The sequence below is a fragment of the Lampetra planeri genome, chromosome 2 (assembly GCF_965212315.1).
Source record: "Lampetra planeri chromosome 2, kcLamPlan1.2.h2, whole genome shotgun sequence".
Lineage (NCBI taxonomy): Eukaryota > Metazoa > Chordata > Hyperoartia > Petromyzontiformes > Petromyzontidae > Lampetra > Lampetra planeri.
Window position 1 is genome coordinate 29,486,544 of NC_136108.1, and position 22,177 is coordinate 29,508,720.

The following is a 22,177-nucleotide window of genomic DNA, read 5'->3' on the forward strand; positions in this document are numbered from 1 at the left end:
CAACTCCAGAATCGTCAGGAGTGAATCTACGCTGAAGCAAGACCTCCCGCCCAGTCTCAAGACAAAGCCTCCGATTGGCGAACACTCGTTGCTGGCCTTTGTGAAACACGTGGACAGGGCATCTTGAGAGCAGACTGCCAATTGCTGTGAGATGTCGTAAACTTAAGTTACATAATAAACACATTCACTGACAATTGGGTTCGTTTCATGGCTACTGTTCGAATGTTTATTTAAAATTTCGTGCTTTAAGAGCCGCGGTGGCGAGATGTTATCAGATGTTATCTCGTCTAGGAAGCAGGCTATCGTCGGTTCGACCCCGACGCCTGAATATTTAAAGCTTGGATGCTCTCCTCGTGGATTTTATCTCGGGACCCACTGGCTTTTCCCTCCACATTTTAAAACATGCGTTTAGATTACTTGGCTGCGATACATTTCCACAACACACACTTTGTGGCCAGGTCGTTCTGAAACATAGGTAATAGCTCCGAGTTTTACCTGGTAAATACATTTATTTTACATTTTTTATGTTAGCTGTATAAATATTAAATACATTCGTGAAAGCTAAAGCTACGAATTACGAAGACTATTGCACGTATTCCTTAGCCGTGGCTCAATTCAGCACCACATCCTTTTACTGTATATTTCTGGAGGCGTATTATCTGTTATCTTGTTCGTTCACATGCGTGAGTAGTGACCAGCTCGTCCTTGATGTTCAGTTCAGTATAGTACGTGATTTTAAGAACTTAAAATTCAGCAATGTTTAATTATAATTTCCATCCGCTTGGTGCACACCATATCAGTGTCACGGGATGGCAACCGTGGTGGATAGTGGAATTGGGTATGTTAATGTTTGCACGAGGTCATACAATGATGCAATTATATCGAGCATGACCAGCATGCATCAAATGACACAAAGGACCGGCAATGATGGTGAAACCAAGGACACTAGAACTAATGCATAATTAAGACGCGATATTAAATTCCTTAGACTTCAACCTCGCTTATTCGGGGGGGGGGGGGGGCACAATATTTCCAACATTGCAAAAGATGATAGAAACAGCCCATGGAAACCCTCATCCTGCCATAGATTCATAATGGCCGATTGCCATCAAACAAGATTATATACACGCACTGGCGGAGCCAGGGTGGCACGTGTTCCCCCAAATGATCCGATCGAAATCCCAAATTTATATCGGATCATTTATTAGTAATAAATCGGCATGTTGCGACCCCCACTGCCACCGTGTAGCATATTATGTGCCAGGGACTCTGAGATGGTAGGACAATATTCTGAGTCCATAATTGGCAATAAGTAACGACAAAACAGCTATGACTCACATAATTATGCGCAATTGCGTATACAGTACACGACTTCCCTGAATGCATTAACCTTCAGCGAGCGAGATGCTGATCACACACGGTTCGAATTCGACCCTCGGTCGATGGCTGCCATCGCCGCACACGGGGACAAGTCCTTACAACCATCATTTTCCATTGTTGGAGGGGTTGCCCCCCCCCCCAGTACCCGAGTAATCCTGGCTCCGCCATTGTCTACACACGTTTATTAAAATTCATTTTCACCAATCTCAATAGGCTCTAAACTGGTTAAGGACTTGCAGACCGTATAAGATTTTGAATTCATTCTCAGCTTGGCGCAAACCATTACTCCAGCGTCACTGGATATATCATTCTTTTAGGGAAGCCTCCGGTTGCTCATTGAAAGCAAGGCTTCCTTCCCCACCAGCTTTACACAATGGGCATTTGCCCTAAACGTTGGTGATATTTTATCGTGAAGTGTCAATATGACCAATGATTTAACCATCAGTCTCTCGTCCGGACTTCTGAAGTCAACTGTACCTGGTTAAAATTGGTCTTTGGACATCACGAGGGTGAAAAGTGCGAGTGGTTTTATCCATACCACATGCCTCGTGCCATTTTAAATAGGTGCTTGCAAACAGAACAATGTGCATAGCTGCATTTTTTTAATCTCTTCGTATGGGGCACAAATTCCACACCATCTTTTTAGCCATTCACTAGAAAACTTACCACCAAGACATGGCTAGAAATGGGCATGGTCTAAACAAGTCAGATCTTTAAAAAAAAGTCATAATTTCAGTAATATATCAATACTCTTTGGTTATTTCGGTAAAGGTCACGTAGATAGAAAATGTATAGATCACGACGTTTCGATCACAACACAAGCGACCGTCTTCAGGTGAGAGAGAAAGCTACTGAAACAAGGTCTTATATAGGCCTGAGATGGATGCAGCCTCAGGGTAAGAGGGCAGGGCTAGAGCTGGTCTCCCTGGAGGCTGTGGAAGTGGCTATTGTATTGTGAAAGATTAGCATGTCAATGCACGAGCTTCGCATGTCGCAGCATCGGTGACTGAGCGGGAAGGATATCCAAGCCCGTCAATACAAAGACATCCAACCAAATAATGCAACTCAGTCGGCTAAAAATCACAGGATGGAAACATCACGGCAGGTCAAGACTTTACCTCGGTAATCACGTCCTTCCAATGATTGCTCAATTTGTACCCATCTTCACAGTTGAAGTTGCATCTGCATTTATATCTAGATGGCTTCATGAACAAATCTCTGATAGCCAGTGGGTTTGCAGAGTATCTTCATCTTGGAAAAAAATATATTTCGTGTGCCCACAGCATTAAAACAATGATCAGCAACAGCAGAGGTATTGGGTCCCACCGTGCTTCAGATCTGCCTTGTGTTCGTGAACAAGGTTCGAGACATGTCGTTTCGTTTAACCAAGGCAGGTCTGAAGCACAGTAGGAACAATACCTCTGCCGTTGCTGTGTTTTAACGCTGTGGGCACACGAAATATATTTTTCCAAGACGAAGGTACTCTGCAAACCCACTGGCCATCAGATTTGTTCATGAAGCCATCCAGATATAAGACAACTTCAACCGAGATGGGTACAAATTGAGCAATCTTTGGAAGGACGTGATTAACGAGGTAAAGTCTTAACCTGCCGTGATGTTTCCATTTTTCCTGCGATATTAGCCGACTCGGAGTTGCATTATTAGGTTGGATTTCTTTGTATTGACAGGGCTGAATGTCCTTCTCGCTCAGTCACCGATGCTGCGACATACTAAGCTCGTGCATTGACATGCCAAATACAATAGCTACTTACACAACCTCAGGGAGACCATCTCTAGCCCCGCCCTCTTACCCTGAGGCTGCATCCATCTCAGGCCTATACAAGACCTTGTCTCAGCAGCTCTCACCTGAAGACGGTCACTTGTGTTGTGATGGAAACGTCGCGATCCATTTTCTATCTACGCGACTTTACCAAAAAGAACCAGAGTATGGATTCCTGCAGTTACAAAAGCTTCAAATCTATATTAATCTATCAACTTTCAAAATGAGTATTTCCACACAAAACCACCATCAAGATAACAACTTTACTTACATTTTATTTAGATTGAAGGTGAAATTGCAAGGCGCAAAAATGTACAGTGGATAAAACGAAACATTTTTTAAAACGAGGCGCTCACTGAGCTGCCACGAACATGGCAGAGTGTACCAAAATAAATTCCACCCTTCAGGATCCACAACCTTTTTGGGATGGCAAAACATTAATTTGGAAAAACTATCTTGAAGGAGCTTAAACAAATGTGTTCACAATTAGGAATAAAACAGTCTGTACCCATAGACTGGCTAATGTAACACAGCATTCCATCACGTCAACAAGCGAAGATAAAAATACTTGCATTTCTAAGACACCCGCCATCTCACGTTGCAGAAAACATGACAGATTGCAACTGAGATAAATCCCTCCACTGGTTACCACCAAAAAAAGTGGATCATAAAACTAAGACGCAATGCACTCCTGCATGCAGTGGAAAAAAAAAGACACCGCGTCTGCTGTAGCAGTTAAACAAGCCGCTAGGAGAGCTTGAAGCAAGACCAGACACTAATGCCTTCTCATTGGCAGAATGGAGCGGCAAGCGGTTAGGTCTGTGCAAACTCTTAAAAGCCGCGATACTCTTGGGCAGTGTTATGGCAATCGGCAAAGCATTTAAGATTAACAGCAACTTGACAATGCAAATGGCAGTGACCGAGTTGTCTTGCCAATGGAAACGGTGTACTGGAAGGTGTCATACACTAACAATTGTTCCATAATGCAAGCCTCCGGTCATGCGACTTATAATTTAATTGCCAGTGGAAAAAGGTTGCGACTGCCCTAAAATCGCCCAAGTGGATGATGACCAAAACACTGGCAGCGACTACACTCCAGTTCACATGGCTCAAGTATTCACATCCACCACCCCTGGTCCATCTAAGTACAAGTTACTTCAAACCTTCATATAGTTAATGCCAGTGCATACTTTATTATAAATTGATAGTAGCAATAACTGGAAGGAGTGTCCTTAGATTGGAATGGACCACTGGCAGTCACCGTTTGGTAGTACAACCCAGTAGGCGACATCTAAAGGTCATACTGTATGGACACATTTTGGCAGAAAAGCAAATGCTTTTCCATGCCATCGAACATATTTTTTACATAGTGGAAACAGACAATTACACTGGCTCCACACAGAATAGCTAATATGCAGACAAATGTTAAGCAAACAGCAGTATACTCATTTCGCCTGACAATTGACGTGGAAAAGGCTCCTTTTAAAAATTACACTGATAAACGCGATCGCTTAAAGCCAATAGGGTCTTGTATCTGAACTTCTTGAAAAATGCAGTCCGGATCAATGCCAACAAACTAGCATTTCTTGGTGTCGACAACAGCACTCAAGAGAACCGCTGGATCTCACTTCACCTGATCCTCAACTCTGCACATGGGTGCATTGTAGCAACCATTAGCAGCAGTCACCAGCACGTGTCTTGCAAATGTTTCAGCCAAGGTGCCCAGACAAAAGAGTTCAAAGCTTCCGACTGGTAGGCCGAGAGGCAGTGTTTTAGTAGGAGCACCCAGGAGGCTGGGGGACGAGGAGGTCCCAAGTAGTTTGGTTTCAGACACCATGAGACATTGCAGATTTGATGAATTTGGTGGTATCGATGAAATGCGGCACTCGCTAGTCCTGCTGGACAGTCGCTCCCTCCCCCTCTTGGACCTGTGCCTCCTCTTCCAATGATGGACGCTCCCCAGTCAGCCTCTGTCGCATGGGGAGAGAAACGTACGGAGGCATAAATGGATTTGCAAGAGTTTGTCGACCAGGCAGCAGGCATGCTGTCAATACACAAATGGGTTTGTGATAAAAGAGTCTCGTGTCAAGGATGGAAATTATTTCAAATGGCATGCATCACCTATCATGCTTCTGTTCCAAATTTAGCTCTTTATATATAAGTTCACACTTAGAAATGGGACTATCGTTTTTAAATGGGGAAAAAATGGATAAACTAACATGATAAACACATGCATGTTAACAGCTTCAAAAAGTCAAAGAGTCTCCACTTTTTCACCATCATTGTCAACATGTCTGGAATCTTCTCCAGGTGGTCTCCAGAGCCCAGAGGCACATTTATTGTGGTATTGTTGCAAATTCTCAGAAGTGTGAATATTTTTTTTGAAGCACCTTGTATAATTTTGCATTGAACGAAGACTTATATATAACACAAAGTCCTTGCCAATAACATCTGACAGTTTAACCAGCATAGATTCAAGCAAGCTTGGCTGCTGCCAAGGCACTGTATCAAAACAGTTAAAGCAATGTTTGTGTTGGACCAATGATGCTGAAATTATGAACTCCAGTGGGCCTTGTGGCAGAGAGGATGTGTAAAAAAAAAAGGTTGTGGCATAACAGAGATGGAGGCATCTGAAAATTGTATTTGTTACAACTTTCTTCACGACACCAATAATTAAATCACTTCGGCGGCCACAATTCTAAAAATCACATTTCCAGTGCTTGTAATCGACTTTGCTGCCTTGCTTCTAAAGTCCAAGTTTCCGTAGCATATGCCAACATGGGCACGTAGTATATTTTGTAAAAGATAATTTCACAGCACTATTGGCATCTTTATACCACATTACAGAGTGCTACTCATTTTAGAGAGCCGAATTAAGGACGCTATAAACAGTAACCTAAACTTAACCATTTCTAAACTAGTTTAACTCGAAGGCTTTCGTGACGAATATCATCCATAAGGTTTTTTTGGGTTAGATCGCATGAATGTCGTTAAAACCGCCACCACCCGACACAGCCAACTAGTAAGGGTTGACACGTAAACAGAACGTGCCAATTCATCACGAGTACCGGTGTGTTGGAAAGCCCAGCCACAACATTTACATTGTGGCTTGGCTCTCCAACACACCGGTGTGCTGTACTAGTGACGAATTAGCACGTTCTGGTTATGTGACAACCCCTTACTAGTTGGCCGTGTCGGGTGGTGGCGGTTTTTAACGACACATTTATATATTTACACGATCAAACCCATAAAAAAGCCTCTTATTAATATTTTAAACTACTTTTTTTCTTATTTTAACCAGGTAAGGCCCACCAAGCGATATAGCTCTGTCAGAAGTGACCTGGCCACAAATGCTAGCTCAACAAAGCGGCTTTTCACGTGGATATTTTCAGCAGTTAAAAACTCGAAACGCATGTTTCTAAAATGTGGATGATATAACCAGAGGACCCAGAGACATCCATGCAACCACGCAGAGACACATGCAAACCCCAAATATAGGGAGGTGTCCAGGTCTGAATTGAACCCATGACCTCCTGTATACCAGGCGAGGTAGTTAACACCTCACCACCACCGTGTGGTGCTCCTACGAAGCCAATCGGGGAGGACACAAACCGCGATGAGGCAGCACAGACGCGATACGCCACCGGCGTTACTGCCAGGCCGTGCAGAGATTGTTACCTCGATCATCGTGGCCAGGAAGTCGACGTGGGCGGCCACCTCCGAGAGATCCTCATTCTCGCGTCGGAGCTCCGCGATCTCCTGGTCGCGCTGCACCAGCTCAAGCCGCAACTACCAGAGACAAAGATCCCCCATATGGCCTTAACATACTGTTGGGGCAAGTGCTGTTTGAGAGTACCAAGGCTGGCGTGGCACACCAGGGTGGGTGGCTAGTACCAACAACCACTCCTGGCCGCCTTAGTCTCCCCAGTCGCGATGCTCACACACCACACCAGATGCTCATTTAAAGCTGAGTCGTTCTATTGGACACCCAGTACAGGTTTTGAGAATTCTTGACAACGATATTAGCGATGTGCACTGCGCCACCTTTCCCCACAAGAACCTCCGATTAGCACCTTTGGCTACAAACGGTGAGATTGAAGTTCAACATCCATTACAACCAAAAATGCTCAATATTACCAATGTATCCTTATTTATTGTAGGGGGCCAGTGCTTTTAGCAAGCTGTTATTCAGATTGACACAGGAGGGGCTGCGCTGTGGCCAGCGCCACACCTGTGTTCTCCACCGCATCACCATTGCACACAAACACCTACAGGTGCGCACACACAAACTGTGCAAACATTTGGGCCGCTGTGCTATCATTTTTCTACCATCACACAATATCAATGTTCAGGCCATGGCGACCATCGCAATATCAGTTCCCTATAAATGTAGAATTCCATATTTTTGTCATTGTTTTTTTACTTTGCTGAACTTCCAGGAATTATTACTCTAAAGTTACGGTAATGCAGTTCAGTAAATAGAAGCCTTCAACGCATTGTAACTTTAAAACATTGTGCTTACAAGATAAATGCTGCCAGTTGCAAAACGCTGAATTATTTAAGACAATTGCAAAACATTAACATTAGCCAGGCTGTCAATTACTCCGGAAAACATTTCAGAATGTACCAATTTAAATGGATAGTTATTTTCTTTGCAAACTCAATTATATTGATGCTCAAAACTAATGTGGGTTAGGCCACAATAATCTGGCCAAATGTGTGACATGTCGCCCATTCACCACCCAACACAGCCAAGCCAATTGAACTTCCATGTGCAAGTGTTCAATTGTGGCGATTATTATTGCAAGTTAAAGAACAGGCCTCAACCACGTGTAGCCATGAGACACGGTGTTCCGCTTGAAACGCCGTGAAGCACCCTTTAGACAAGACCCAGAACCGTCAGAATAAAAACGGTAAATTATAATTATTCTATTTGTTTGGCTGTGCCGTAATGGAAGATCTTAAGACAAATTTAGCTAGATCATTACATGGTGCAATTTTGTTGTTGATATTATGAATCAATATTGGCTGAAAAATAACCTACACGCACAAAAAAATAACCATGCAAGCTGGTTAACCAACAGAGCCTCTATGCCAGCTCACCCGCTTGTTCTCCTGCAGCGCCTGGGCCAACGCCCGTCTGCGCTGCTCCGCCAGCTGTTGCCAGTATTCCGGGGGCGGATCCTCTGAGGGGATCAACGCAACGCACACACACACGTCAGCTTTTTAGTGACCCCCCCCCCCCCCTCCAATGAACATGCATCTCCTCTGCTCAAATATTTACAACGGTTACTGCTTGACCACGATTGCGAATTTAAATACCGATTATTATATTCAAGATACTACACAATAAAAAGGGACCAACATATTTGTCTGCGATGTTGCAGAAGTACATCCCTGCATGTGCTCAGAGGTCCAGTATTCGATGGCAGGCGCCTCCTCGCATCAACATCAGAAGTTCAGAGGGTGCATTTGCTTGAATTACGCTGAAATTATTGAACCATCGGTCTAACCCATATCACTGAATTGACGATCTCAAACAGTAAAGAACACTCAAGACTTCCCTCAAATTAGCGGTGAACAATTACTCGTGCACTGCAGGAGCAGCCCAACAGATGCTGAACATTCATTTTTATATTGTTTAATTTTATTTCGTTGTCAGATAGGGGATTGAGAGAGGAGAGCTTCAGTGGCTGTTCACACGTGTAGACGCTCACCCTGAACCATGAGGGCGTACGCATCTCGACTGCTGCAGCCAGCGAGCCCCGTCTGTCGTTTCTGCGTCGTCTTCCCATTTGGCGCCGCCTTTACCGTCGCCGCCTACAACCACAGCGAGAGGGCGGGAAGGGATAAGGGAGCTTGAGTGAGCACTGCCCCAGAGATCACGGTGTTGGTGTGTCAGGAGATCACGTACGAGACACCCACGTGCAGCGCGCTATGAGGTAGCCTATAATATGAAGCATTGAATGAGGACATCATTCCATGGTCAAGTAATTTATGTTGTGTGTAAACATTTAGCACAGTTCTGCCAATTTTTATCCAACAGCTGCTCCCCATTTCTTTCAATTTCAATTATTATTCCATCCCTTCTGGAAGCTCTCTTTTAATACTGCCAAGGACAGCAGTTACCACTTCAGTTGTAACAGAGAAGATCCCCTTCACCTTAAAATTACACTTTTATGGGCAATTCATCTTTTGCTACACTCATCTGCATACAATCTCCTCAAGCAGTATCAACAATAGTCTTTCGTGCTTTAATGTTCCGTCCTGATCTGTAAGGGCTACTCTCTTTGCATATTATTAATTAGCTTCCCTCTTGCTTCTTGAAACCTGCAATCACGTTTGTGTGGGTGGTGTTTGTTTTGTCGAATTGCATTGGAGAAGGGCATTAAGTCGGAGGCTGTTGACGGGTCAGTATAACCACTAATGATAATTAACTAAAGGAAATTATTTACGAATTTAAAAGCTGCTTTAAAAAAGGGAAGTCATAAATCGTATCACATTGACTTCAGAAAAGTGGGATTTGCCAAGACACATCGTGATGAGGGATTGATGGCCAATAAAAGCCTGGCGATGGCATGGAAGCTAAAGTAGGTAATACGCTTAAACAGGATGATAAATGCAGGTGTAGACAGGAGATTATCTCACAGAGAAGCGAGGCGATTGTGGTTTAGCAGGACCATAATAAGGGGCGCTACACGATGGCAAGATGTTAACCAACTTGCCTGGTATTCAAGTCATGGGTTCGATCCCGACCCTGACGCCTGTATATTTGGAATTTGCAGTATCCTCGTAGTAGTGTGGATTTCTCTGGGACCTCCGGGTTCTCCCTCCACATTTAAAAACATGCATTTAGAGTGTTCGCGCGTTGTTATACATTACCACATGACAAGCCACTTCATTGGATCTACAATTTATGGCTAGGCGACTTCTGAAAAACTGCTAAATAGCTCATTGGGCCTTACCTGGTGAAATATAAAAAAAATGTTTATAGTTTAGTTAATAAGGAGCGGGGGACGCAGGGACATCTTCATATAGCATATGGCTGCGTGCACGCGTTAGTCAGCGCCGCGGACCACACCTGCATCAGACGCCTCGTGGCATCTTGTGGGGGCACACACGGCTGGATCTCCTGCAGCGTCCGCCTGGGCCTTGGAGCCAGACCGTCGCCCATTGGAACTCCGCTCTGCACACGTACACCACCACACCGCAATTATGAATGCTGCATGTTATTCACCGCACGTGTACACACAACCACAGCAATTCAAGCACTTCACTTGGACCTGTTATTTGCCAAGTGCCTTGCCAAAAAGCACAAACAGTGCAAGTATGATTGTTGCTCAACTTCGTGTTATTCACCATAAGAGTAACATTTTGTTGAACCTGTTAATCACCACATTACCTTTGTCTCCCCAATGCGGATGCCTTTACACACTGCACTAGGTACTCGTGAGGCCAAAACAGGCAAACGTTAACAGCCATGCACACGCGCTTCAAGAACATTACAGGACACTACAACATTATAGCATAAACACCACAAGGATGAAACAGACACCAAGCAAATATCAGTTCAAAAATATTAGATGGTGGAGAGTACTACACATCCCTTTCGATACAATCACAGGATGGATAATCTTTAAACAACATTCAAGTTAATGTGCCACTTTCCACAGCAAGTGAATAATAGGGGGCAATGTGCAGACGTACTTTACGCATCGCAAAACACAAATTTGACTCCTTAACAATCAGTTACCAGAGTTACTAGACCCTGTCTGTAAAATTTCACGGCTCAGTCTATTCAAATCCAAAACTCACTCCTGCTCCCACAACAGGCACACTACTCATGCCCCGAGAGGTTACATTTTAGGGCAAGACCTATCCACTAACACCACCAAGTCATCACCACATGCATCTGCAAACTTTCCCCGCATGCTAAATCCTGAAAAAATGCCTGCCCTTATAAGGGTGCCACAGTGGCAAGATGGTAACTACCTCACCTGGTATACTGGAGGTCATGGTTTCGATCCCAACCCTGACGATGCCTGTATATTTGGAGTTTGCATGTTCTCCCCGTGCTCACGTGTATTTTTCTCAGGGTCCTCGGTTTTTCCCTCCATATTTTTAGAAACATGCGCTTACAGTATTACGCTGCTATAAATTTCCACATTATAATTTACTTTATCGAGCGGTTATTTGTGGCCAGGTCGCTTCTGAAAGAGCGCTATATAGCTCACTGGGCCTTCGTAAAAAAAGTTTTAAAATATTAAGCCAAGGCCAAAACATTAGGGCAATGGTTTTCACACAGAACCTTGATAACCAGCAACGTCAAGTCATTGGCTGTATTGTAAAACTCTGATAAAAAGCAATATGTAGGGATCAGTATAGATACTGTAAACACAAAGGGACCAAAATCAAAACACAAACCGATTCTGCAGACATAATAGCTCAGTCTAGCGGGACAGCCCAATAGGGATACAATTTATATTATTCCACAATATCATAATCAGAGTAGAGCACTGAACACACATTGACAACAGTTCTGGTATCAATATCTTCTGGCATCACCCTGCTGGTATCACAAATCCTTGAGTGGGGATTATAGGCTATTCACCTACGGGTTATCAGTGACCACCACTACATAGCTATGTCCTTACATTAATGAACACATTTATCCAACAATGCCTCGCCTCACTGCTAGTTAATGCTTTCCCTGTCCCTTGGGACTTGCTTTGGATGTTCGTTCTCATAGTAGATTGCAACACAAAACAGCCCGGTTTGCAGAAGAAGCCCCACAGCAGTGACCAGTGGTTACACGAGATTTAAATAAACAAGTGTTACTAAAGTTCGTCACAAACGCTCTTAAAGATATTTTGTTAACATGCCCAGAACCGCCCCACGGCAACAAAGTCTTATGCAAGTCAATTCGAAGTTGCTTCATCAACAAAGCTTTAAACACAAGCTGGACAATCTCATCCACAGCAGAGGTATGTAGTTAAAAGCCAATTGATTTCCAACTGCATCAAAATTTCCAAGGACATTGCTCTGCACTGCCTTTGCCGACACTTTCACCTTCGCACAAAAACCGACTCAGAAATCTATACGAGGGGATGTGTTAGGAGGCACAATCATTCAAGCGCACTTACATCGATCTTAAAAACGCTGCCTCCGCTCCCAAAATCGCCGTGGAGAGAGCGGTGTGCGATGCACACTCATAGCCCAAAGGCTGAATGATGCCGGATTAAGGTAACGCAACCTCTCGGTGCCCGTTGAGCTAAAGTCACCCGGGACAAAAGGCGGAGCAAACAATCTTAAACGTTCCTTCGCGAAATGGAGCTTTGGCAGGCTTGGCAAGTCAGCTCTCGGTGAACAAATGTGACAAAGTGCACAGTCAGTGCAATATTAACAGCTGCGGTTGGAGGAGACAGGAGTGCGATTCTATCTCGCTCGGCTGCCCGCCAGCCTACCCGCCAAACAGAGAACATTGATGAATAAAAAAAATCAATGGCAGCTTCGACAAAACAGTCATTGTGTGAAAAATAAAGAAATAAAAACAAAAACCACAGGCTCAGAGTGAAGAGAACAGTTAAATATTACGACACCAATTAGTAAGGCGATAGGGGCGCAGCAATCATTAACCGACCGCACAGGAAGTACGATGGGGATTTGCACGGGTGAACGGAGACACCTCCGCACCACTTCGTGGGGCTCAGGCCACCACCTCGACAGCGTTACGAGACCAGCAGAGATTTACAACCACTGGGCAAGCTGTACATGGGCCTGCTAACCACACAGCAGGTGCTCGGCACCTTCCCCGAGCTCACACAGCTAGATTATCTATAGCTTTCACCGATAGCCTACGTAAGCACTTTGATGAAGCATTTATCATTAAAGCTCATGTCTGGAATCAAAGGGCTTCAAAGCACTGATGAACGAAGACCTTCACAAGCTATTGCGATCCCTCATGGTAATGCATTAAGTACGACCAAAATATACCTATAATCAATCAACACGGTATGGTAAGGCCTTCATACAATAGTAGATTGCCAAAAGGGCTGCAATTTAGAAAGCTTACTTTCCCAGGTATGCTTCTGAAAATGCTCAATTTCTTGAAGCGCTTCTCAAACTCTTACTTGCAAGCTGCCTTTTATTAGGTCGCTCGCACTAAACTTCAGGAATCTGCGACAAGAACTCTTACCAAAGACTACTTTGAAGAACTTCTGCCTAAAGATCGCTTCCCAGTCATGCTTTTTCCCAAATTATTTCTACCTTGGTGCACAGCAACGTTTACCTGAAAACTTTAAAGCAGCAATTAAATTGTCAATGTGTCATTTACAAACAAGGCTCCCTTGTCACACAAGTTAACACCCCCACGTCGGCATCAAGCACAAAGCCAGATGTTATTTTGCTTCCATTCGAAACGACTGTATATTTATTGCGGCAAGTAATGGGTACTGTTGAGAAAGTTAAGTCAAAGTGCCCAAAGAGTTGCCGCTCATCTCCTCTTTGCAGCTCAGAACCAGTCGTGGAAATTCTGTATTCTGATGGTGGGGGGAAATGTCTGCATAGGACAACCTGATTGATATCCCAGACATCCTTATTTCATGGACTGTTGAAGGATGAAGTTTAAGTGACCTCTGGTAGTATTTGAAGTCTACTTTCCACACAGAGTGCTGTGCGTTACAACCATTGCCCACCCCGGCTGATGGTACAAACTCCACTTTAGGGTCACACACGCCAAAAATAGACTTTAGCCGTCAAGGACAGAACATGTTTAGATGTTGGAAGTATTACAAAAACAGATTACCCAAGAATGTTGTTTTTATTTTTGCATCATTAATATGGTCTTAACTCTGATTTCAGGAGAGTCCTACACTTGGCAGCATTAGAATAGTAAGGCCAATGACCCGTGAATGGCTTTCGCAAAAGCAAGTCGCCGTGTCCAACTATTTTTGAAACGTGTAGTTTGGTACTTAAATTTTATTTACAAGTGTAACGCGAAGAAAAATTAAACATCTCGTATTTGGCGATAGCCATTATATACAATGTCCAATCAGATCGAATTACATGAAAATATTAGCATTTAAAAAAGAGGCTGTTGAGCTCAGAATAAGAGCAAAACGAAGGTCAAGTACAACAAGTTTGAAAAAAAATGCCAAGTGGGTAATAACTCATAAAAGACAGCAGAGTATATTTACCAAGGGCAGCTACTTAAGGCAGATCGGGATAAAATAAAATAAATTTATAAAGGCTGCCGAGAGCAGAAGTGCTTTTATTCAATTCGAATAGATACTGAAAGCAATATACCAATGTGTCAACAAAAGAATGTTTAACCATTAATCATTGCATATCAGCGTTTTACAGACCAGAAGCATGAATTCTAACAAACAATCGCAAAGCAGGAAGCAATGCAATTTCACCGGTATATATAAAAAGGCAACGCTTAGATCAGAGAGCACAGGCAGGTTAAAATGTATCATATCAACTGTTAAAAAAGGGGACATGGGCAAAAACACGTAGCTAGAAGGTACGAGGGCCGGTGGTTTAGAAATACAGTTGCAGCCTAGGACAGGAATGTGCCCCAATGGGTGAGCAACGATGAGATGTGTGAAGAAATCAGCTTGTGTGAAGATGGAGACGGCTTGCATCCAATGGGAATGTATGATGCCTGATGATAAAGGCGTTTTATTTCCCCCCACCTTCACCAATATTCATGTAATTTTGATATTACTCACTGGGCTCCCCTTTGTAGGAAGTCAATGGTAGTCAACCTATGAACAGCCCAACCAATTCTAGATTTGAAGTTTTCGTGACTGCAAGGATTCATACTCTTTGGTTTTTTCGGTAAAGTCACATAGGTAAAAAATTTAAATAAATGAAAACCAAATTAAATCACGACGTTTCGGGCAAAACACAAGCGTCCTTCTTCAGGTGGGGACAACATAGCGAAAGCACAACCGCTTTAGGTATGTCTCAGAGATAGCGGTGACGAGGCATTATATAGTCGCTGAAGCTTTATGATGCAGATGGTGGAAGTAGACAAGTAAGCTAGGATTACGTAGCCTTTTGTTATGCTGCCAATGGGGTAAATTAGAGATGCACAAGCTAAAAAAAGACCAAAAAACAGCGTGTGGCAATGGTAGTGTGTGAAGCTGAGGGTAAGACTGGGAATATGGATATGTTTATGCAAATTTTATCTAAACTGGCTGTCTAGCAGTAAACTGCACGGCAGCTAAAGTTTAACTTGGTTAATTACATCCTTCCAATGATTGCTCAATTTGAATCCATAATCTCGGTTGAAGTTATGTCTATGTTTGTACATCTGGATGGCTTCATGGACAAATCCTTGGTAGTAACCAGGCGGCTTGTAGCGCACCTTGGTATCGGAGAACACAATGTCATGAGAACCGGCAGTATTATTACAGTGGTCAGCCACGGCCGAAGAATTCGTCCTGCCATGTTCCAAATCAGACTTGTGCTCGTGAATGCGATCAGAAATGTCGTTTCGTTTCCCCGATATAACAATCCTCACAAGTGCAACTCAGTTTGTAGACACCAGGGTACTGCAAGTCAGGAATGACATCCTTTACGGATGGGATCAGATCACGGATGTTGTGTACTGTATCGGATTTGGATCTTGTGTTTGTTTAGAATTTTGGAAATCTTTTTGGCAACACCTGCTATATATGGCAACGTAATGATTATGTTGCAGACTTCGGGCAGTGAACTGAAAGAAACACTACACCAGTCCTCGTGTGAATAGGGTGAGAGACCTTCCCCTTTCCAACTACCTGAAGAGATATGTGCATCTCAGTCGGCCATCACCCGGTTAAATAAAAAGACATCCATGTACTTGGAGTGTATGAACATGGATTGGCACGACAGGAGAATCTAAGCCTGAGAAACCAAACACGACATCATGTCAAGGTGAGCGCCCACTTTACGCCAAACAAAGAAATTCATTCACGGTAAATAACGATGGGCCGAATTTTTCTGCGGGGAGGGGGAAGTGGGTGGACAAAGCTGCAACGCAAAGCACACACGGCTCTTACGCGCGTCTTGGGTGAACCGCGTGGGAATGTGCCACTTGCGCCGTTCTCAGCATTTATCTCTAAGCAAACACGGTGCAGCGTGGAGTGGTACAGCGGAGATCCAGAGGGGCGCTCACACTAAACACATTTTTATTTCACCAGCTAAGGCCCACTAAGCTACATCGCTCTTTTTCAGAAGCGACTTGGCCACAAATGATAGCTCAACAAAGTGGTTTATCATATAGAGAAATCTATAGCAGCCAAATACCCGGACAAAAATCTACGTGACCACCAGGAGAACATGCAAGCTCCAAATGCACAGACGTCAGGGTCAGGATCAAACCCACAACCTCGTGTATACCAGGCGAGGTAGTTAACATCTTGTCACCGTGGCACCCTTGCAGGCAGCAGTACTCAGCGTATAACTATTCTAATTTAAGTCTTTCAGGAAAGCTTCACCTAGACAAGATTTTATTTGGATGGCCCCAAATTGTGAATATTGGCCAATTCCAAGAATAAATACCCTATAATTAAAAGCAGACAAGAGTGCTTTTCAAAAAATCTAGAGCGCAACAATACAGGATTGATCAAAACAATAAAGTACAAGGTTGCACAACTCATTAAGATCCTAGGTTCAAATCCAGATTGACTGCCCATGACCAAACCTGGTTGTCACCAATAACAGCACGCAAAAAAATTGCACTTAACATTACTATTAGCATTGTTAAATTGGTTTGAATGTCACAAGACAAATGTTGTTCTGAGAACTGTACTGCTCAGATAGTGCCTAATAAATAATTCAACGCACAAAATGTTGATTGCACAAACAAGATAACATTTGGAGATAACACAAAAGAAAACAAGATCAAACTAATTAGAATAGAAAGAGTAAAAAAAGTCATATCAATATCAGGGGAAAGTAGTAATAAAAAAATGATACGTAAGGTTAAGTGATAAACATCATTAGAAGAGGCATAACGTGCAATTCTGATTAATAAGATTCATCTTGTCTCAGCAGTGAAGCCAATTTCCTCTTAAAATAGACCAGGAAGGGATGGCTTTTAAAGGCAGATGCAATAACGTCAAAGTACAAGAGGAATTTACAGCGTTTTTCAGGTGGGCAGAAATCAGAGCTTGAGAAAACCCACCATGCATACAGGATAACACAAACGTCTGTACAGACATACTTATTAATGAAACCATTTGCTGTACCATCCTCTCAGAGCTATCTCGCAGCTCAGCAGGTTTGGACATTTAACAAATCTCCATGCAATCCACCAACTCTTGCCTCTCAAGCGCTGGATTAAAGGCATGCACCACCACGCTCTACTTACTGCTGAGCAAACAGCCAGATGGAGCAACCTTGGAGGGATTCTCTGGGTTCCCACGATCAGGGTGACACACAAGTGATTTTACGTACACATTCAAAGAGGAGGGAGGTTGCTCACAATGGCAGTGTTTGAACCCCAAGCTGCCACTGCCAAGACCCTAGGTATGAAATCTGGGCAGCCACATGTGTCAGATTCAAGACAGCCCAATAAACAAATAGCCCCTATATAGGCCGCTATTCTAGGCTATTGGATAAGGCGGTTAAAACTTTGTTCATGAGAAAGGTTTTAGAGTTAACATCAATAAATGCCTATAAGTACACCAGCAATGGCAGTTCAGTGCTATGGAAGCACATCTGAACATTTTAAGACTGGCAAAGACACAACAGCATAGGTATACATGGCAAGAGTTATGGCAAACTGGGTTCTTATGGGTTAATTGTTCGATAGTCTGAAGCCAGTCACCAATGAATGCACAAAAACCTGCACACGAGCGGTGTATATGATAATGCATCAATTCACGTCCAAGCCCTCATGTACAAGTAATACATACTTAGAATACACTAGAATTAATATTCGACTCTCTCAGATCACATTATATCGTGTCATAAATGAGGCTTCCCGATGTACGTGTTGTATTTAACGGGTTTCACATTACCCCAATCACCTGGAGGCTCATACATTAAAAAAAGTAAATATATTGACTAAATATTATTCATATCAAATTGTCACCGACTGCAAATCATAATTGATGTAAAACAAAGGTGGGAAAGTATTAAACCACAACAAATAAAATGGGTTTTTCTTAAGTTTGTTGGCAATAGTTTCTATTGCTGAAATGCTCAGGACAACTTACACAATTTTTTTACAAATTACCCATGGTAAGAGACCATCGAATTAGAGAAGCTTTTCAAGAGCCTCTTATGGAATTACCCAATGACAGGCCGATTGCACTCTTATTAAAAATCCAAAATATCCAAGCGCTTGTTTCATTTATAACAAGGTTCACCAAATGGACCCGTCTTGAGCAATAGGATTTTTTTGGTGCGTAGACACCCAGAATGAGTACCAAACCAAGGCGATAGGAGGGAGGCGGGGACGCGGAGGCATGGGAAAGTTAACACCGAAATAAAAAATAAAGCATAAAAAAGTCACAAACCACCCTTAACACAGGAACCTGTCTGGATCACATCAGTGCCCCCACAAGCACCCCCTATACAAAAACAAACACTTCACAGGGGCATTACCTCCTATGGCTGGCTATTGCACTCAAACGAGCAGGAGAGGTCGCTGGGTCGCCTAACCTTAGCCTTTAAAAAACACTTTCCGAACTGCAAACTAATTCCATCTTTTTAAAAACTAATCAGGAGAGGACTCTAATCGACTTTGGAGTCGTTTTTTGCATGTAGCAAATTATTTTGTTCAAGACAAAGGGGATCGTGTTTAGTATGAAAATTAGTAGCTTAAACATTTAGATGGAGCCTACCTTAACCGACCACCTGCAGTAACTTTTGGAAGCAAAAGTTATAACATTTATTCTTGTATTCCTCGAGTCATAAACAGACTAATTCAGTGCCAAATTTTAATAATATCTGTTACAATCGTCATTAACACGAGGAGATGAAATGTAAATATATAATTTTATCGTATATTTATGTTAAGTTAGTCAAGTTTGTGAAAAGTACACAGACTAGAACCATAACCACAAGTTGGGCAGGTGTACTTCCCTGCCTGGTACCCCCCCGGGCTCGAGGCAGGCAAGCTACGTGGACTGGGTATCTAAGCAGGGAGTAAGGACTATGCAAAGGAGATCTGGCTTAATTCATGAACTCCCAGCCTCTACTTCAATAACCAGCAAAGTGATTATGCATTCGTTATCATGCTGCCCAGTTAAAGTATTATGGATTATGCAAATCAATTTGGGCAAATATGGTGCGCAAATCTGCAAAAAGACAAACAAGAACACAAACAAGATTATACAAAAACAAAACTACCGATTATGGAATTAAATTTACTCAAAATTTAAATGATACATGGAACCACTGGGTTAATCATTGCATACCTAGGACTGTACATGTCAAACCGTTTGTCAATTCACTGCTAGAGGAGTGCCTTTACTCGGTGCAAGTCATTTAACAAAGCGACACATGTTGATACATCTGGGTTGAAGGTGGGATGCATTGCCATAGTAGCATAGAAATGTAGTACAGCATTGTTTTTTGCTACACTGCCCACAATTAACCATTAAAAACACATGGGACGTTATTCCAATATCTGGGTAATGTACAACTTTGCTGGTGACACAAAGCTGCATGTTTGATACAATGGTATGTTGCTAAACATTTCACAAGAGCAGCAAAGTTGTGCAAGTTTTAATTCGCTCTAAGAAACTACAAGTTGCAGCCATGGTATAATGGTGCACACTGAATTTACAATCCATAAAAACTCAGAGGCTAGCGAGGTAGTCATTACTCTCTGGCCTCTGTACTGCTAAGAGGCACAAATTGGCCAAAACGTCACCTATTATATACATTTCCTTTTCAAGTACAAGTTATTGTGGACCATGTTAAGCATGGATGCTTTGCGGTTCGATCACTCCCAGTGCTCAGCTGCATCGCCTGTCCACCCAGTTGTATAAATGGGCATCAGTTAGTTAATTGACAGGTAGTGTGTGGTGGGGGGTTGTGTGGGTACTCTCATCTCTTCAAAAGACGTCTAGGCAGCATAGAAGACCAGGCAAAATACTCTAAAGGGAGGCTTCTCTCGAGTCCCATGCAGTGGCGGTTGCTCCACAAGCAGTGTCGAGAGCAGGTAATTGTAATTGCATGACTGCACGTTTACAACCAGAAAGTGTTTGAAAATATATACTTTTACGTGACTTTACCGAAAGAACCAAGGAGATGAATCCCTGCAGTCACGAAAAGTTTAAATCGAAAAAAAAAAATCTCCAGAAGTCACAGCCTTCCAGGAGTGCAATTTTTAGCAGCATTGGTTCAACACAAGCACTCCGGTCCGGTTTTGACATTCAATCTTTCATCAGCATCATGAAGCTTGCCTTAACCAACCACTGATGAACTGCCAGGATGTGTATAGGTAAGACGCGACGGCGCTTGTGCATGACTCGCCTTAACCACACCCACGGTGCTGTTCTCCAGCTCGGCATTGACCCTGCTGCGCCCGGTGTTCATCTTTGCGGTCTCTTTCCTTCTTCCCGCAGCCTTCTTCTCTTCAGCCTCACCGCCTCTCAGCACAGGCGTTAACACAGCGGTTTCCCTACACACAGACTGAAGACAAAACACACAAGCAACCGGATGGCAATAAAAACACGTGTTAAGATGTTCAAACAGCAAATAGAAACCTTTTGCAAGGAATCAAGTCTGCATTAACCACACGTACTTGTGGTGAACATGCAAACACGCGTTGGATAATTTGCGTTGTCTTTGAAACAGATTGGGCCGGATCAGGTTCACACTCTTTGGTTTTTCGGTAAAGTCATGTAGGTTAAAAGAAAACAAATAAATTAAACCACGACGTTTCGGAGGCAACACAAGCTTCCGTCTTCTTGTGTTGCGTCCGAAACGTCGTGATTTAATTTGTTTGTTTTATTTTAACCTACGTGACTTTACCGACTTGCAATCACGAAAGCTTCAAATCGTGTATATAATCTTGTCTGATGGCAATCGGCCATTATGAATCCATGGCTGGATGAGGGTTTCCATGGGCTGTTTCTATCATATTCTTGGTTCTTTCGGTAAAGTCACGTAGAAGGGAAATAATAAAAATATTGTTTTATATTTAGAAGGGATTCAACGTTAAGGCTAGCCAGCCTCATGAACACACAGGCTAGCAACGGTCTTAGGTTCCGTGCCGTTAAAGAAAACCGAAGGCCAGTTGCTTAGAGAGGGGTTTTACCCACTTATCATGTCCTCAGTTTCATTAAGGACGATACGTCTCCCTAATACACGAGCCGTCCACACAAAGGTTTCGACATTCAGCGGCTCACCAGCAGTCAGGCTTGGACCGAAATCGAATGCCAGATGTATAGGCAAGGGCCCACACTAGGTTAGACACGCATCCCAGTTCGTCGTAAAATTACGAAACGCACGCATTAGCTTCGATGTGGAGAATGGTTACAATAACAGCATCGTCTGCGTTTGTTTACTTACAAAATATTCGCCACGACGCTCGTTACGGAAAAACAAAGCGAGCTCGGAAGATGAATTCTCCCTCCAAAACTACACGCGCTCTCAACGAAACGAGTATTTACATTCAATGCAGTTTAATTGGCGGCTGCTCTGTACTAGGCGGTGCTCAGAATACACACATACATATTTTTTTAATTAATCTTAAAGCGGTTTTAAATATTTAATCGCTTCTGAGGCAGTGCCACCTTGGGGATAGGCCCAAACCCACCAGGCCTCGGAGCGTAAACCCGCCGCGCTTTGCGGAACATTTAACAACGCGAATCAAAGCCGCGTTCTCGTTAGTGCTGCTTACTTACCCGCGTATGAGAAGACGAGAAGCCCAAGACGTGAGGAGATTAACAAAACCACGCGTGGAACTCTCCGATAGTGAAAACCCGCCACTCGAACCGCGTTACTAATGTTCCCGCGAAAATGTAACCCGCACATTGCCTTATATAGGCCTCTAGGTCCACGTGA

General features: G+C 43.2%; 1 protein-coding gene across 2 annotated transcripts; it reads right to left on the reverse strand.

Moving 5' to 3' along the window:
* Positions 1–3,409: 3,409 nt before the first annotated feature.
* On the reverse strand, positions 3,410–22,155 carry LOC144731073 (geminin-like). 2 transcript variants are annotated; one of them, XM_078612078.1, is made up of 7 exons: positions 22,018–22,155; positions 20,642–20,800; positions 10,242–10,346; positions 8,878–8,980; positions 8,264–8,346; positions 6,839–6,949; positions 3,410–5,130 (listed from the first exon to the last, which is right to left on the reverse strand). In XM_078612078.1, exons 2-7 carry the CDS (start codon positions 20,702–20,704, stop codon positions 5,050–5,052), a joined length of 546 nt encoding a protein of 181 aa, XP_078468204.1. In that variant the 5' UTR covers positions 20,705–20,800; positions 22,018–22,155; the 3' UTR covers positions 3,410–5,049. The 2 variants fall into 2 exon arrangements, with proteins under 2 accessions (XP_078468204.1, XP_078468213.1); XM_078612087.1 differs by lacking the exons at positions 20,642–20,800; positions 22,018–22,155 and adding an exon at positions 12,304–12,418.
* Positions 22,156–22,177: the final 22 nt, after the last annotated feature.